The sequence below is a fragment of the Nelumbo nucifera genome, chromosome 1, assembly GCF_055504915.1.
Source record: "Nelumbo nucifera cultivar China Antique chromosome 1, China Antique-T2T, whole genome shotgun sequence".
In the NCBI taxonomy this organism is placed as follows: domain Eukaryota; kingdom Viridiplantae; phylum Streptophyta; class Magnoliopsida; order Proteales; family Nelumbonaceae; genus Nelumbo; species Nelumbo nucifera.
In genome coordinates, this window is record NC_142649.1 from 49,409,744 (window position 1) to 49,428,358 (window position 18,615).

Below are 18,615 nucleotides of genomic sequence, written 5' to 3' on the forward strand. Positions count from 1 at the left end.
TTTTGTCTGGTATTCGATGGTAGTTCACTATAGATCCTAGGGTATACCGATGTCGACATCCATTCAGACCCAGATGATAGAAAGTCTACATCTGGTTACATCTTTACGATGGGGTCCTGTGCAGTTAGCTGGAAAACAGCAAACAAGGGTCCACAACATATTCCACAACCGAGGCCGAGTACATTGCCGCAAGTGAAGCTGCCAAGGAAGCAGTATGGATGAAGAAGTTCATTCAAGAATTAGGAGTAGTTCCATCCAGCACATCATCCATTCCACAATAGTGTGACAACACTTGAGCCATTGCTAAGGCTAAGAAGCCTCGAGCCCACTCGAAGTCAAAGCACATCGAAAGGAAGTACCATGTACTATGGAAGATTGTTGGTAGAGGGGATGTCTGGATTCAGAAGGTAGCATCAGCAGAGAATGTGGTAGACCCATTGACTAAGCCAAGTTGACAATGTTAGACAGTTTTGTATGCCCTTAGCTTCAATCAAGAATGATGTACTTTATGAGTTTATTGTAAATAAATAAAAGTGCATATTTGATTCATGTTCTCTTGGTATGTTTCTGTGTAATACCCTTAAATTGGACACTTAATGAGACTCGTGTTAGTTTAGAATGTTCACAGCCAATGGATCGGTCTGGGGAGACCTATCCTGACAAGGCTGACACTGTAGTGCCACCAAGTCGGTTAGGGTGGCCTGTCTCAGCTGCCAGGGTGAGACCCTAGGCACATACAGTGTAGGATTAATAGAACCTTTGAATTGGACCAGATTTCCAGTATTGCCCTGGACCTTGGAGATTGATGGGCAAAACTGAAAAGTTACACCTAACCCCTAGACTCGATTATGATACTACACTAGATGTCGGATTGGACTGTCTTTGATGTACCAATCAGTGAGATCCTTAGCGAGGGTCAAAACCTGGGTATGTTGGGACAATTCGAGAATTCATCTGAGTGGGTGATCATAGTGAAAGGATCAGCCCCTTTGTCGGACAAAGGTAATGATCGGGGATGCACTCTCTCTAATGGAAACCAAGACTACCAGCAGCCGATTTCAATCGTTGAGATTTGTTTTTGCAAAGTATATTTTATATGAGATATGAAAGTATATATATTATGGTTTCTAAATTGTTTGCAAAAGGTTTTAATTCCCGGGATCCATATAAGTAGAGAGTGCAACACTGTTCCTTGCAGCCGAGGGAGAGGTCCTCTCTTGTCGAGCAGTGTGTGATCATTATGGGCTGAGAGGTTAAGTGTAAGAGCATTGAGGATAATACCTGATTGGCTAATCTTGCATCTGCCCACAGTCCTTGGGTGTTACAAGGTGGCTTGGCCCAGGGACCACTTAGGGTAAGTGTTGGGCCCATAGAGCCCATTTGATGGGTTTAAGGGGGTGCACTGTCTTTAACAGTGTATTCGGCCAGGCCTTGCAACAAAGGCTGGGCTAAACCCATGTAGCTGATGTGTAGATCAATGTTTGGGTCCCACGCTATACAAGGAAGCCCAACTGGGTAGCAGTCTGGAAGGCTTTTTTGAGTGCATAACCTTAAATGGGCCTTAAGCCCATTTCAAACTGGGCTGATTTGATCAGTCAATAAAGGGAGCGAATTCTGGAGTGGATCAGCTAATAGGATTGGGCTTAGACCCTATCCACTTAGAGAGTCCAAGATCTAAATAAGATTTAGATCTAGAAACCTCTTAATTAGATTAGGAGATGGTTGATCTGATCTGTAGATAAGATAAGGATTATCCCTTATCACTTAAAGGGACTTCTAACCCAAATATGATTTGGATTAGCAACTCCTTATCTGATTAGGAGCTGATCCCTTTAAGATTATAAAAGAAGGGGGCGGCAGCCTTTAAGATATGATTCACAGCATATTTTCTCTTTAGAGCAAAGAAAGAGAGAAAGAGAGATTTCCTGCATACTGCGAATTCTCTTCTGCCGCCTCCTTCCTATCATTGACATTCCTTTCAGTTCGATCTCCAGTTACAAGGAGAAATCAAGATTTGATCTTGATCTCAATCTTTTGGGGAAAAGATTGCTTGGAGCTGTACCCACAAGCCATCCAGTTAATTCTTGCGAAGGGTCAAGTTCTTTTGGAAGAACGTTGCTGATTCTGCTCCATCCTACACTGCACCATTTTCAGTGGGAACAGATTTTGGATCCTTCCTTGGGCGTGAACACCTCCATTGGGAGATATTGATTCTCTGTATCAGGTATATCCTCCCTTCTATTTCTTTTGGTTCAGATCTAATTTGGTACTTGATTCAAGATTGATCATTGAAAATATGTTTTTCTGAAATAGGGAATTCGATTCCCTGCAAAGATGGGAGAAATTTTTTTGAAATTCGCCCCATCCATTCTGCAAGATTTGGGCACCATGTGATGGATATCCCATCCCTTCGGACCAGCAGTTAAAAGGAAAGTGAGCCTACAAGCTTAATGGGCCTAAAGCCCATGACAAATTGGACATGGGCAAATTAGGGTTTAGATCTGGGTTTGGATCAGCTAGAGGATAAATATTTGGATCAAAGAACTCCTAATAGGATTAGGAGAGATGATCCTTAAGGCTTATAAATAGAGGGGGCAGATTGCTTCAGTTTCACCTTTTCTGCTCTCAGTTCTCTCCCTCTGTTCTTGTTGCCCTACCCCATTCAATCTCCAGTTTCTTAGACTGATCAAGATTGGATCTTGATTTTGATTTTTGCAAGAAAAATCAGATTTAATTCGTGCTCACCATCCTTTGCTTGATCCTTGTTGAAGGATTGCAGTTCTTGCTGAATGACTGCACTACTGAACCTGGTTCATGTCAAGTTGTGCCATTTTCAATGGAGGTGGGTTTTGCTACACTCTTTGGGTGTGAACACCTTCTTTGGGAGTTACACGTGTGGATTCCGTATCAAGTATAACCCTCCTCTTTCTTTTGGTTCAAGATCTGGTTTGGTTTATTTTAAGAACGATCCTTGAAAAATGCAGTTTTTCTAAAACTGGGAATACGATTCCCGGAAGGGAGAAAGAAAATTTTTGAAATTTCACCCAGCCACCCTGCATGTTCGGTCATCCATATAATGGATCTCACTTCCCTTCAAACTTGCAATTTGCATCAAGGGGAGAGATGGTGAGTAGTATCAACAGGCTTAAACCCAAAGTTTGATTTCACTAAGCAACACATTCTTAGTGCAGACGTTGTCTCTCTTGCTACTGCTTACTCTCTTGTACAAGGGGAAGAAAGTCGAAGAATCGCCATGATGCAATCCTCTGTGAGTGATCATTCTGCCTTTATGTCATCACGACCCAAGCGAAATACTAGCAAGCATCCCATTGCAGAGAAGGTCAAGGATGTTATTTGTGAGTACTGCAAGAAGCCGAGACACACTAAAGAAAGGTGTTGGAAGCTCAATCCTCATCTAAAGCCAGAGAAGTACAAAATCAGGAAGAAGGGCAATGCTCACTTGGCTACAATGGGTAATGATGCTCAGCCCTCGAATGTGCTTGACTCCTCTGATATGATGGATAAACTCAGGAATATATTATTGCAGCTAAATAATGGTGGTACTGAAAGAATGGTAGGATCCATCCAATGGACGCCATAAAGGTTGCGGAATGGGTGGGCGAATTTCAAAAATTTCCTACCTTCTCCCAACTGGGAATCATATTCCCTAAATTTAGAATATATTATTCAAGGATCCTACTTGAACCATAATCAAACCAGATCTGTACCAAAAGGTAAATGGGAGGAATATACCTGATCCGGAGAAGCACTATCTCCCAAAGTTGGTGTTCACGCCCAAAGAACGCTCCAAGATCCGTTCCTGCTGAAGATGACACAGCTGTGGATGGAACAGAACCAGCAGGGTGCGTCCTACACACAGGATCCTTCACAAGAATCCTCTAGAAGAAGTAAACACTGTAACCTTTTCAGTCTTTCTTGCAAGACTGATGTCAAGAACAGATTTCTTGACTTTCTTTTCTTGCAAAGATCCAATCTTGCAATGGCAGATGGCGGCGGCAGGAGGAGAGAACCAAAACAAAAAAAAGCTGAACTGCTTTTTTTTTTCTCTTTTCTGGAGAGTATGAGATCTTATCTCAAAATCGCAGAAGGTATCCCTTGTGTATCCAAAGGATGGTTCGAAATCTGATGTATTTTCTTTTTGGTTTCTCCTCTTTTCTTCTTGATTAAGAAACCTCGTAATCAAGAGTTATCCCAATCCAAATCAGTATCTAGATAGAGGATCATCTTAATCCTATCTGCAGATAAAGTTAGTTTACTCCTGATCTTATCAGGAGGTTACCAGATTCAAATCTGATTTGAATTTGGTCTCCCATAGTGGATAAGGTTAAAAGCCCCATCATTTTCACTAACATTAATCTCAGATTCGCCCCATCTTTTGGGTGATCATATCAGCCCAGTTCGAAATGGGCTTTTGGCCCATTAAGTATTCAGTGTTTAATTAGTTTCCAATCCGCTGCCCAGTTGGGCTTCTTTGTATGGCGTGGGACCCAAGCATTGATCTACACACCAGCCACATGGGTTCGGCCCAGCCTTTAAAACAAGGCCCAGTCGAATTCACTGAAAAGCTCAATGAACCCCTTGAGTCCATCGTATGGACCCTATGGGCCCAACACTTACATTAAGTGGTCCCTGGGCCAAGCCATCTTATAAAAACCCAGGGACTGTGGGCAGGTGCAAGATTAGCCCATCAGGTATTATCCTAAATGGTCTTACACTTAACCTCTCAGCCCTTAATGATCAAGCACTGCCCGACAAGAGAGGACCTCTCCCTCGGCTGCAAGGAACAGCGCCGCACCTCCCTCTCACATGGATCCCGGGAATTAAAACCATTTGCAAACATTCTTGAAACCGTACATATAATATAAGTATATTAATTTTGCAAAACAAAATTCCAACGATTGAAATCAACTGCCGGCAGTTTGGTTTCCATCAGAGAGAGTGCATTCCCGATCATTACCCTTTGTCCGACAAAGTGGCTGATTCTGTCACTATGACCACCCACTCAGATGAATTCTCAAACTGCCCCAACATACCCAGGTTTTGATCCCCGCTAAGGATGTCACTGATTGGCATATCAAAGGCGGCCTGATCCAGCACCTAGTGAAGTGTCATAATCGAGTCTAGGGGTCAGGTGTAACTTTCCAGTTTTGCCCATCTATCTCCAAGGTCCAGGGCAAGACTGGAAATCTGGTCCGGTTCAAGGATTCAAGTAATCCCATACTGCATGTGCCTCGGGTCTTACCCTGATGGCTGAGACAGGCCATCCCAACACTTCGTGGCACACAAGCATCAGCCTTGGCAGGATAAGTCTCCCCAGACTTATCCAACGGCTGTGAACATTTAAAACTAACATGAATCTCTATAAATGTCCAGTTTTAGGGTTTTACACAAAATTAAACCAAACAACATGAATCAAAACATGCACTTTATTTATTTCCACTAAATAACAAGTACATCAAATCAGATTGAAGCTAAGGACATACATAAACTGTCTAACAGGTACATCCTCCTCATTTGGTTCTAGACTTAGTAATCTATCTAGTTCATATGCCAACACAGGTACTGCACTTGCTTGTTCCACCTCCTTTAGCCCATGGATTGTAGACTCTGGGACCAGTGCCCATATGACTAGTATGCCTTCACATTCTACCTCATATAAGTTAACCCCGGGGAAAGGCAAGATTACTATTGCTGATGGATCTCAAACCCCAATCTCGAGTCAGGGTGAAATCAGAATCACTAATAACCTTTCTCTTGACTTTGTTCTACATGTGCCCTAGCTACAAAAAAAATTATTATATGTTAGTTCTCTAACAAAATCCCACAATTGCTTAGCGACATTTTTCCAACCATTGTGTTTTTCAGGACTTAAGCACGGGAAAGATGATTGGAAGTGGGCATGAAGTGGATGGAGTCTACCTCCTGCATGGACCTTCAGAGCATGGATTATCTAGCTAGACTGAGTCTTGTTCTAAAGAGAAAATGAGTCTTTTGAAATTATGGCATTGTCGCTTTGGTTATATGTCTATCAATTCTATCAAGTTTTTGTTTCCAAACTTGTTTGATTCTGTGTCCAAATTGAATTTTGAATGTGAAGTTTGTCATTTATCCGAACAATGTAGAAACACATATTTTGCAAGCAGTAAAAGAAGTAATGTTGCTTTCCACTTGATCCATATTGATGTTTGGGGCCCATATGCAGTCTTTTGTATGGGGGGTATAGATATTTCATTCTCTTCAATGATGACTACAATCGGTATACATGGCTTTATTTAATGAAAAGTAGAGATGAAGTTCCTATGATTGTTCCTTCTTGAATATGGTCGATGCACAATTTGAGAAAAGAGTTAAAGATAATAAGATCTGACAATGCCAAGGAACCTATGATTGTTCAAAACTTCATGAATATGTTCGAGACACAATTTGATAAAAGAGTTAAGATAATAAGATTTTACAATGCCAATGAATACTTTGAACATCACTTGCATAGATTTTTTGAAGACAATGGCACTATTCACTAAAGTTCATATAGTCATACTTTACAATAAAATGGGGTGAATGTAAGAAAAAATAGGCATGTGGTTGAAGTTGCTTGAGGCTTAACATTAAAAATATCATTTTATTGATAAAATATTAAAAATTTAAAAATTAATAAAAAAGAAAAGTATGTAGAAGAGATGTACCGTATCAAAATACAATGCAAAAATATTGTGGACCGGCCACATCTATGAGATATAAATGTGACCGAGATTTTGGGATGTGGACGAGGGTAGTCTACGATATATTGTGAACCAGTTCCATCCACGACCAACAGAATGGTGAATTCACCCATAGCGTGGATCGAAATTGTCCATCCATGAGATGAACACACTACCGAATACCACCTTAAAACTTTTAGGTCCATTGTCTCAATGTTATATTTTCAATCTAAAGCCATGTACTACTTTTATCATTACAAATGCAATTTATACCACCGTACTTTTGGACTAAACAGACCATGTTAACAAATATATGTGGGATCATCTAAAAATGACACAAAATGTTTTATCTAATGCTTTTAAAAATGATTTCACAAATGGAATGACTTTGATCCAAACTAGACCTGGAGTCGTCGATTCATCTCATAAATCAAATTGGACCAATTTCACCAAAGGAGCTTTAGGTTATTGTGTTGGTCAATAAACTTACTTTTTTCCATTGTAAATTTGGCTTATCATTAATACAAATCGTTATTTCTAACTAATAAATATGACATTTCAATTATAAACTTCAATTTGAATGTCTATCTTATATCATGTTATTGAAGGGATGGGAGATCCATCATATGGATGGTTGAACCCTATAGAAAGGTTGGGCGAAATTCCAAAAATTTCTTTACCCCCATCAAGGAATCCTATTCCCAATTTAGAAAATTGCATTTTCAAGGTTCGTTCTTGTAACCAAACCAGACCAAATCTAAAACCAAGATTAAGGAGGGATATACCTGATACGGAATCCATGCAAAAAGCTCCTCTCAACATAGGTGTTCACGTCCAAAGAGTGTACCAAATCCTCCCTCCACTGAAGATGACACAGCTTAGGATGAGGTAGGATCAGTAGGTACTTCTTCACCAAGAACTAGTGATTCTTCAGCAAGAATCGAATGAGACAATGAGCACAACTTCTAAATTATTTTTTCTAGCAAGAAACAATATCAAGATCGAATCTTGATCCAAACCGAGAACTGGAGATCAAACAGGGTAGGGCGGCAAGAGTAAGAAGAAAAAAGAGCAGAAGGCAAGAACAGTCTAACTTTGTTGTCTTCTGTAATGTTTTGGTTTCTTTTTCACATCCGCCCTGCTATCTATATATAGTCTTAAAGAGACAACCTCCTAATCTGATTAGGAGTCTCTTGATCCAAATCTTTATTTGGATCTGAACTCTTTTAGTGATAAGGATAATCCCTTATCTAATCTGCAGTTCAAGATCATCCTATTCCTAATGAAATTAGGGGTTCCCTGATCCAAATTTCTATTTGGATTTGCTCTTTAAGTGGATAAGAGTTATCCTCTTATCCTTATTTGCTGATCCAAACCCATATCCGCCCCTATTTAATTAATCCAATTAACCTAGTTCGAAATGGACTTTAGGCCCGTTAAGTTTTCAGGCTCACTTCCTTTTAATGTTGGTTAGCTTGGCTCTCTTTGTATGATGTGGGACCGTATCATTGATCTACACATCAGCCACATGGGTTCAGCTTAGCCTCTGTTACAAGGCTTGGCCGAATTCACTATTGAATACAGTGAACCCTTGAGTCCATTAGTATGGGCTCTTAATGGGCCCAACATTTACACTAAATGGTCATTGGGTCTAGCCATCTTATGAAGGCCCAAGGACTGTGGGTATATGCAAGATAAGCCCATCAGGTATAACCCTCAGCCCTTAATGATCAAACACTATCCGACAAGAGATGACCTCTCCCTCGGCTGCAAGTACAGTGCTGCACTCTCTACTCACATGGATCCCAGGAATTAAAACCTTTTGCAAATAATTTGAAATCGTAATATATAAGTATATCTCTATATAAATATATTTTGCAAAACCAAATTTCAAACACATTTGAAATCCACTATCGGTAGTTTAGGTTTCCATTAAAGAAAAATGCATTTCCTGATCATTCACTTTGTCCGATAAAGGGGTTGATCCTGTCACTATGATCACCCACTCAGATGAATTCTCGGACTGTCCCAACATACCCAGGTTTTGACCCCCTCTAAAGATCTCACTGATTGACACTTCAAAGACAGCCCAATCCGACACCTAATGCAGTATTATAGTCGAGTATAGGAGTCAGGTGTAACATTCCAGTTTTGCCCATATATTTCCAAGGTCTAAGACAATACTAGAATTTGGTCCGGCTCAGGGTTTTAAGAAAACCAGTACTACATGCACCTCAGGTCTCATGTTATGGGCCCGCGTGTAAGATCTCATCATGGGTCGGTCCACGGGGAAAACTCCTAGCCTTCCCTTGCCCTTCCCTTTGCGTGCTGACCCTATTATGGCGAACTAGGGGGTGATTTGTCCAAGAGATCACCCTAACTCTCCTAAGCTCTTTCTTGATAAAAAATTCAATGCCTTTATTCCAATTCCAAGCTCATTTAAATAGGAGATTACAAGAGGGTTTCCTTGTTGTATTCGGCTAGGATAATCCATCTCTTATCGAAACTCAAACTCCTACTTCTAATGGTAATTAACTTCCTATTTCTACTGGTAACACAACTCCTACTAAGAACAGGGGATAAGTAGATGGGATAAGGGATACAGTAAGGGATAAGGGATAAGGTAAGCTGGCGGTTAGTTGGCTAGAGTGGCAAGGTAAGTGGGCCCCTGATGAGTTGTCGTGTAGGCCCCCCTTCAATGCTGCTGCTCAGTGCTACTGCCCTTCGCTACTGCTGCCGGCCGCGGTGGTTAGGCTCGCCTACGAGTGTGTCTGCAACATTACACCCCTCTTGGACTATGAGCTTGTCCTCAAGCTCGAATTCAGAATGGGTGTCGGAAAACACCATCAAAGGAATCCCGGATAGGTGGAATGACTTTGCCCTCCTGGATCAGGTTCCCATGAAGGGGGTTCCTCTTCATCTTCCTCTTGTTTCACCAGGAGGCAGAAAAGTCTCTTGCACCTGTGCCCTGCTGAGTAGAGTTTCTTGCAATCCCTCGCCCTGCGTTCTGGCATCTCAGCCCTGGACAAGTGCTTAATAGGGGGTGTAACGACGCTGCTTCCTACCATGGATGCTGATCTGGGATTGGTGCTTGTCTGTGGCTTCCGTTCTTGGCTGGTTGTTGAGTATGGAGCCACTCCGAGTGGTTCTGGGGATGCCCATGCTGATGGAGGCCGCCCCATACTGACGGTTCCGTGGCTGAGTTGTAGTTTGCGTTCGAAGGCGCGTGCTAGGTTCATGGTTGTGACCAGGTTGGGAGGGTGTTGCATCTCCACGTCCACCCTTCGGGGTTCTGCTAGCCCTGCGGTGAACATATCCACCTGTTGGTCTGGGCGTACTGAAGAGGCTCTGGCGAGAAGGGTCTGAAATTGCCGCTGGTACTCGGTTATGGTCCCAGTCTACTTGAGGTTAATTAATTCTCCCAAGGGGTTGCTTGTTAATGGGGGTCCGAACCGAAGGAGGCAGTATGACTTGAACTGATCCCAACTAAGTCCTGGTTCTTCCTATTCCACTCGGTAGAACCAGAGCTGCGCTTCGTCTGTCAGATGGAACGCGGCCAGGCTGACTTTATCCTTCTCCGCCGTGCGCTGATTACGAAAGAATTGCTCGCAGCGGTACAGCCATCCCAGTGGGTCGCCGCTGCCGCTGTATGAGGGAAACTCCAAACGGCTATACTTGGGAATAACTGTGGCTGTTGGGGCAGCGATCCGCTGTTCGCTGGATGCCTCTGCCCAGTCCGGACGGTGATTATTTGTGTTGGCGATTTCCTTAGAACTCCTTTCTTTGTTGGAGAGGAATGCTTCCAGCAGGCGTCGCAGCTCTCGGACATCTTCCTTGACTTCACGAACCTCCATGCTGGTTTCTGTTAGCCTATGTTCCAGTTCGTGGACCTTGGATGATAGCTGCTCCATATCGCCCATGACGTTTGACTCTGATACCAAGATGTTATGGGCCCGCACGTAGGATCTCGTCACGGGTCGGTCCACGGGGAAAACTCCTAGCCTTCCCTTGCCCTTCCCTTTGCGTGCTGACCGTATTGTGGTGAACTAGGGGGTGATTTGTCCAAGAGATCACCCTAACTCTCCTAAGCTATTTCTTGATCGAAAATTCAATGCCTTTATTCCAATTCCAAGCTCCTTTAAATATGAGATTATAAGAGGGTTTCCTTGTTGTATTTGGTTAGGATAATCCATCTCTTATCGAAAATCAAACTCCTACTTCTAATGGTAATTAACTTCCTATTTCTACTGGTAATACAACTCCTACTAAGAACAGGGGATAAGTAGATGGGATAAGGGATACGGTAAGGGTAGGGATAAGGTAAGCTGGCGGTTAGTTGGCTAGAGTGGCAAGGTAAGTGGGCCCCTGATGAGCTGTCGTGTGGACCCCCCTTCAATGCTGTTGCTCAGTGCTACTGCCCTTCGCTGCTGCTGCCGGCTGCGGTGGTTAGGCTCGCCTACGAGTGTGTCTACTGCTTCTGTGTCTGCCACATCTCACCCTGGCATATGAGACAAGCCCCCCCAACCAACTTGGCAACACATTAGTTTTAGCCTTGACAGGATAAATCTCCCTAGATTTATCCAATGACTGTAAAAATTTTAAACTAACACAAGTCTCGTATATATCTAATTTAAGGATATTACACAGAAATACACCACAATAACATCATGCTCATCGAGCTAACAGTTATCTTGTAATGTAATGTAATGTCACAAGACACATTTATGAAAATTTTGTATTTTTCAATCCAAAACACTTGGAGCAAAAAAATAAACTTGTCAAAACAAGAAAATAGGCGGTCTTTCTGCGCGTGCCATCAATTGTTCAGAAGTTTGGCCGTCTGTCCCCTTTTTCTGATTTTCCTCGTTGGAAGAAGATTTAATCGGAAAATTTTAATTTTTTCATTTGAAAACGACACGCATGCAATCAAACGGACCGTCAGCTCCAAATATCTTTATATAAAAACCCACTCTTTTGACTGTCCATGCTCCGTGATCTTCTTAATGCGAATTCGTAGGTGAAGTTTCGAATGTTCGAGCAAATGCCACGTTTACGAAGCCGATAACTTAGCGCTGTGGTGTGGACCGTTACTTTTTTATTTTTTGGGCTTTTTACAAAAAATAAATAAAATTAAATGAATTTACAAAATTAGATGCGCTTTGAAACAAAATTTTTGACCAAATTGACCCTTCTTTTCACCTATTTTTCTGGACATTGTCTTCTAGCTCCAATAGCAGCTACATCAGGGCTTCGTTCATCCGCAGCTTCTCTCGATCATTGATCCAAATGGCATCCACCGTTTCCTAGTCGTTGTCGTGTCGATCCATTGGTGGTGACGGAGAGGTTGAAAAGCCTGAACCATTTGAAAGTGGTGCTCTGAAGGAAGGAGACGAATTCCTTCTTCCTTTGTCTGCACTCCATCATTCCTTTCAATTATTGTCTTTCCCCCGTTTGAAGTTGTTTATCCATCTTTCCCTTTAATATTCGTCGTTAACCAGTTAACCTCAAAATATTCGGTTGAGCTCTCTCGGACGCCTAAAGAGAACCAGAGTGGCCATGGAATGCATGGGCATCAGTTCGGATTGCCTTAGCGTTTCTCATGCTGGTTTCTATTGGGATTATTCATCCCTCGACTATGGAACGGGCATTGGTTCTAACGACAGCGGTGGTTCTGACGAGGTCAAAAGGGAGAATGAGAATAGGAGGCGACGGGAGTGATCAAGTTACGGGGGAGAGGAAATCGCTGCCGCTAATCTGGGTTGCAGCGGCAGGCGGAAATGAGGAAGATGGAGAACAAGGAGGTGTTGATGATGAATGGGCGACTGTGCTATTGCAGAGATAGAAGAAAAGGTGGGGAATAAAAAACTCACAGGGTTAGAGAGGAGAACTAATGGGGGCCGGTTTCTAGCGTCGCGGCTTATTCGCATTGCAGCGGGGGCCGAGAGATAGAGTAGGGCCATGAGGGGACTGGTTCGGATAATGCAGGGAGAGGGATAGAGAGAGAGAGAGGGAGAGAGATTGGTGGTGGCTATGTTCGGACTTGCCGCTGCAACTCGTTATAGCAACAATAGTGACGGGCCGAACCGCTGCTGTTGGCTTGAGTTATAGCGGCGGGCGGAGATAGGGGAAGGCGAAGGAAGAGAGAGAGAGAAAGGAAAAACGGAGGGAGAGGAGAAGAGAAGAGAAAATTCAAATAGTGAGTGAGAGGAGTAGGAGGAGTGATCGGAGGAAGACCACCGCCGAGTTCTGTGTCGGGAGGAGGAAGATGAAACGTAACTTCTGCCCTCCCTTTTAGAAGGATAATTTGGTCAAAGAAAATGATTTTCTTGTTCCCCTCACTGTTTTCGTAATATATTTCAACATATACGAATTTAATGAAACTTTATTATTTTTTTTAAAAAAACCGTTTTTTTGGTAATAAAGAAAAGTATATTAAGACTAAGAGATCAAATAACAAGTCTTCCCAACAAGTCCTGTAAAGTATATATAAGATCGTGGCTTCTTCTCTTTATTCAGCTAAACAGAAGAAAAGTGCTTCTGGGGTTCACTCGTGGACAACCATTGTAGTGTTTTGTTTATTACTCTGACCTCTGAAGAACTGTTGCAGCCCTGATTCGGATTTGGGTTTCTAAATCTGCCTTTCCCTTCTTGTGATTATGGCCGGGAAGGTTATGCAAGCTGTTTGTTATGAGGCTTATGGTGGTGGATCAGCTGGTTTGAAGGTAACCTTTATTTTGTTATTTTCTCACGTCTTTTTGTTTTTTTTTTTAGTTTTTCAGTTTATTGGGTTTCTCAGTTAGTTTGGTTTTAATCTATAAATTTGTTCTTGCTTCTTAAAGGCTGATTTTGTGCTTTTGGGTTGAAGGGGTAATTTCAATATACCTTTTCTTTAACTGGGGGTTCTTTCAATATTTGTTTATTTTTATGAAAGAATTTCAACCATTGGAACCCCCCGATAGTTAGGTAGATACATAAGAATGCACTAAACCACTAATTGACGAAAATTGGAGAAGACATAGAAAAGGATGAGAAGAAAATAGAAAAAATGATACTGACAAAGAGGATATGCACACTGGGTTCAGAGTTTAAGACCCATTAGACATTCTTTTTAAGAGTGTCTCTACATGCTATGACTGAAGAGCTTATGATGAACAAGATATTGCAGAAGTAGAAGAATCATAATGATATTTAGAGCTCTCATTTGTCTACTTTTTATTTTAAAATCCTACAAGAGTTTAATTAGTGTTTCAGAATATTAATAAGCTTAGCAAGTTAAACTAAGTATCCAAATTGTTTTCGATAGGTAATATAGGCGTTATAATGTATTTGGTGTTGTTAAGGTGGCTAGATGATGTCTATGCCTTTCGACCTGGCAAGGTGGATTGATGCATAGATGTTCCTTTAGGCTAAATAAATAAATAAATGAATTTACATATTTTATAATGTATTTCTGTAACCATACATAATTAAATGTTAATTGTAAGCTATTTAGTCATAAATTATATTACTAGATGCTTAAATGACAACTTACAATTGATTAATTGTAAAATGCCAAGATTTTTGAGTGACCTTGCCTCCTTGGTTTAAGTGGAAAAAAACACATACAAACAGAGGGAATAAAGACCCAATTTTGAATTCTACAAGAATTCCTATCAACCTAAATAGGTTACAGATGGGTTGGGATCTGCTGCACTGTTTTTTTTTTTTTTTTGGTTCTTTATATGCTGAATTTTTTATTACTGCACTTATCTTGTACTTTCAAATTATTGAGAAATTGGTTCTTGGTTGGGCTGAATTTTTTTAACTTTGGCCAGCTATTGTAACTGTTTTGGCTATGTTTGGTTAAAGTTTCAGTCCTTTCAATAGTTACAGGAAGGCAGGTCCATGGCCTATTTTAGTAAAACTCTTCCTTCTCGGTCTCAAAGATATGCTACGTATGAAAAGGAATGGTGTGGTTACTTGTTGGGTTGTCATTTCACCGTTTGTTCTAACCACAAGAATCTTAGATATTTGGCTGAACAACTTGTTCTCAACAAAATTCAACAGAAATGGTTGATAAGTTGATTGAATTTGACTATAATGTTGAGTACAAGGCCAGCCCATCAAATATAGTGGCTGATGCTTTGTCATGTCAGCATGAATTGGTCCAGTACTCAGCCTCAAGGCCCATTTACCCTCTCACAGCTCGGTTGAGGGCAGAAGCTGCCCGAGATGACACTCTTATTTAGCTTAAGGCCAAGATCATGGCCGCACAAACGCCCATCCACAAGGCTACTCTATCAGTAGTGGAATTCTTATGTTCAAGGGTCAAATGGTAATCCCACAACAGTTAGTCCACATACCTGCTTTGTTGGAGTTGTTCCATGCCTCTACTCTTGGGATACATTCTGGTGTGTTGCATGCATATCATTGATTGGCTTCTCATTTTTATTGGGTTGGGATGAAGAAACAGATGTAGAATTATGTGGTCCAATGTTCTGTTTGCCAATGTTATAAATTTGATACTTAGACTCCTGCTGGTATGTTACAACCCATTCCTTTACCTGGATAGGTTTTGGATTAGGTCACGATGGACTTCATCACAAGTCTTCCACCATCTTCAGGAAGGATAGTGATAGTGTTTTTTTTTTTTTTTTGGTAGGAAATGGTAACTTTCAGTAACTTTAAAGATAATTAGCACTACTATCACCTTCCAAAGAAGGTGATCCCCAATTCACATCAGACTTACCAACATGCCCAAATAGAGTTTTCCTAGTAACCCCTTTCTTTGCCAAAGCATCAGCCAAGGTGTTTGCTGACCTTCTAGCCCATTTAAACTTTACTCTAAGCTCCCTTGTTAGGTTCAGAATTTCCTTTACAAATTGTCTAAGGGACAAAGTGCCTAAGCTATTTGTCTACATCCAGCCTACTACCAACTTTGAATCTCCCTCTACTTCTAAATGTTCAAAAACCGAACTGTTTAGCCAATCTGAGTCCTTGTAGTAGTGCCATTACTTCTTCCCTAAGTGAATCACCTACCCCAATTAGTGCTGAGAATAAAGCCAGTATTCTTCAGTCCACATCTTTACAAACACCCCCAACTCCCAAGGTACCAGGGTTACCTACAGAACTGCCATCAAAATTCAGCTTTACCCTATTTTGTAGAGGAGGGGACCAGATTTCATGAATGGAGATGAAGAAGAGGAGCCCACTACTGTACTTCATTCTCTAATCAAGTCATCTATTGAAAGAGCCTTGAATAGATCCAATGTTTTCATCCAATGTATGACCTTGATGGTTATTTCTTCTACTAATTCATCTTTTGATTTTCCTCGCCCTTGGAAGATCTTATTATTCCTCTCTTACCAGACTGTTCAAACAATAGCTGCTCTCGTTGTTCTCCACATCAACCTACTACTTTTCTTTGGTTGTCGGGAAAAAGTTTTAGTTGAAGAGGTACACCACACTCGATGGAGGAGTCCACTGCAATAAAAGAGAGGAATTCTAATTCCAAATATGGGTAACAAAAGAACAAGAGATTATAGATGGTTCACTGTCTCTCCACTAGCCATACAAAGGCTACAGACGTTGGGATAAGCACCAGTTTGGTCTCTTTTCTTGAAGCACATCCAAAGTGTTGATTTTTTGGAGAACCACTTCCCAACATTAGCCCTAATCTTAGGAGATATAGGAGCACACCACACTTCTTTAACAACCAAAAAGATAGGCAGGCTATTTGACTACAATAAAGCATTAAAGAAAGAGGATCCGTTTTGATTGTTGGGTGTGGTAATAAAGTGTTATTCTGGGAAGACCTATGGGTAGGGGATATGCCCCTCAAGTGTAAAATTCCCTGACTACACCTTGTCAAACCTTAAGAAGGAACCTGTTTCTCGGGTTGGTGTGCTTTCAGATTTGGGTCTTTCTTGGGATTTTGGCTTCAGAAGGGGTGTGAGAGATAATGAATGTGCTTCCCTAAAGGTTTTTATCTCAACCTTGGAGAGGGTCCTTTTAGACCAAAATTCAGTTGACTGTAGAATCTGGTTCCTAGCCTTTGATTGCATTTTCACTTGTGCCTCTTTCTTCAGTTTGTTGACTCACTTTGAATCTTTGGGGTAGAACTTTCCAGTGAGAGAAATCTGGTGCAAACCGATCCCTCCCAATGTACAAGCCTTCTGTTGGGAAGTGTTCCTAGGGAAGGTAAACACCTGTGATGTGCTACAGAAAAGAAGGCCAAACAAATGCCTTTCTCCTCGTGTGTGTGTCCTATGTAAGGCTTGTGGTAAAACCCTACCTTACTTGCTCTTATCTTGCTCTTTTGTTTTTTGTATTTGGGAATATTTTTGTTCTCTCTTTGGATGTGGATTGGCTCCTCTACAAGATGTAGTTTTCAGCCCTGATGCAACAGAAAAAAGGGGAAAGTGTTTATGGAAGGCAGCAAGAGCTGCTGTGGTGTGGACCATTTGAGAGGAAAGAAATCAAAGAATTTTCTTTGAAAAAAACAAATCAAAGGAGGAAGTCATTGAAGCCATAAAAATCAGAGCTTTGCATTGGGTGATGACCATGGAACTATTCAAGAACATCTCCACAAATGACATTCTCAGGAACTGAACTGAAGTGGCACAAACAGATGTACCAAAAGAAATTGGGAGAGTGGAGAGGAAACCACCTGCACTAAATAAACTAAAGCTAAACTTTGATGGGAGCTCCTTTGGCAACCTGGGAAGGACAGGTATAGGGGGTGTGTTCAGAAATCATCAAGGAGGAGTTGCGGCTCTATTCTCAGGACCAATAGGCATTGGTGGCTCAATTCAGGCTGAAGCTATGGCACTCCTACAAGGCTTAAATCTGGCTGAGCAGATTGGAGCAATAGATTTAGAAATTGAAGGAGATTCACTATTGGTCATTTCTTGGGCAAAACAGGTCACTTCAGCACCTTGGAAGCTCAAATTTATCTTTAGGGAAATTGACCTTGCAAGGACGCTCAATACTCAGTTTGGTTGGGTGAAAAGGACTGCAAATGGGTTGGCAGATACCTGAGCAAAACAGGGAGCAGATAGACCTACTTTGTTCTGGGAAGTGTTGTAATTGCTTGTAGTTGGGGTCATTGCAGTGCTGATATCTATGTCCTGTACCTTAATGTGATCTTTGAACTTAATAAAAGTCTTATTTGCTGATAAAATAAGCATTAAAGAAAGAGGAGCTAGAGAAACAACCTGAAGAGGATTCAGACAAAATTCTACTATCAAGACAAGATTGATCCAAAGACACTGAATTTGAAAGACAGAAAGGTTCATCTGTAGTGACCACTTCTGAGTCCCTTAAAGCACTTCTCAAGCCCAAGTCCTAAGAATCCCCCAAGCCCGTACACAAGAAATACTTCTGAGCTTATGGACTAGCTTTCTATGTTCGTGTGTTTTCTGCCTTTAGCCCACCCCAATACTGCAGCACAGGCAGCCATATCTTCATTTAAGAAGTCTCCTGTCTACATGGTACTCCATACACCATTATCACTAATAGAGATTCAACATTTATGAGCTGGTTTTGGTCTGCCTATTTTAAAGCCTAGGGAACCAAATTGCAGCATTCTACAAGTTACCACCTCCAAATTGATGGATAGTCGGAGGTGATTAACCACACCCTTGAAACCTACCCACAGTGCTTCACTAGTGAGTATCCTTGATAATGGCTTAAGTTGCTGACCTGGATAGAGTACTGGTACAATACCTTTTACCATTCTTTGTTTGGAATGTCTCCTTTCAAGGCATTTTATGGGTGAGAACCCCCTTCCTTGTTGCCATATGAGAAGGGTTCTATTGGTGGTGGTGGCTGAGGTCAACCATTATGACTCATTGGGATGTAGTCCTTAAGGATATTAAATTGAAGTTCTCTCATTCTAGCAACAGAAACAGATGAA

The 18,615-nt window shown here is 41.4% G+C and overlaps 1 protein-coding gene across 6 annotated transcripts in view; it reads left to right on the forward strand.

Annotated features, from left to right (window-relative positions):
- Positions 1-11,975: 11,975 nt before the first annotated feature.
- LOC104587508 (chloroplast envelope quinone oxidoreductase homolog) overlaps positions 11,976-18,615 on the forward strand; it is a 31,339-nt gene continuing 24,699 nt past the window's right edge. For 2 of the 6 annotated variants that reach the window (XM_088896678.1, XM_088896679.1), the window contains exons 1-2: positions 11,976-12,991; positions 13,327-13,441. In XM_088896678.1, the coding sequence (XP_088752804.1) occupies positions 13,376-13,441 (66 nt within the window). In that variant the 5' untranslated portion in view covers positions 11,976-12,991; positions 13,327-13,375. Of the gene's footprint in view, positions 12,992-13,011; positions 13,442-18,615 lie in introns of those variants that run through there. The other 4 variants (XM_010245143.3, XM_010245144.3, XM_088896677.1 and 1 more) reach the window with 3 other exon arrangements.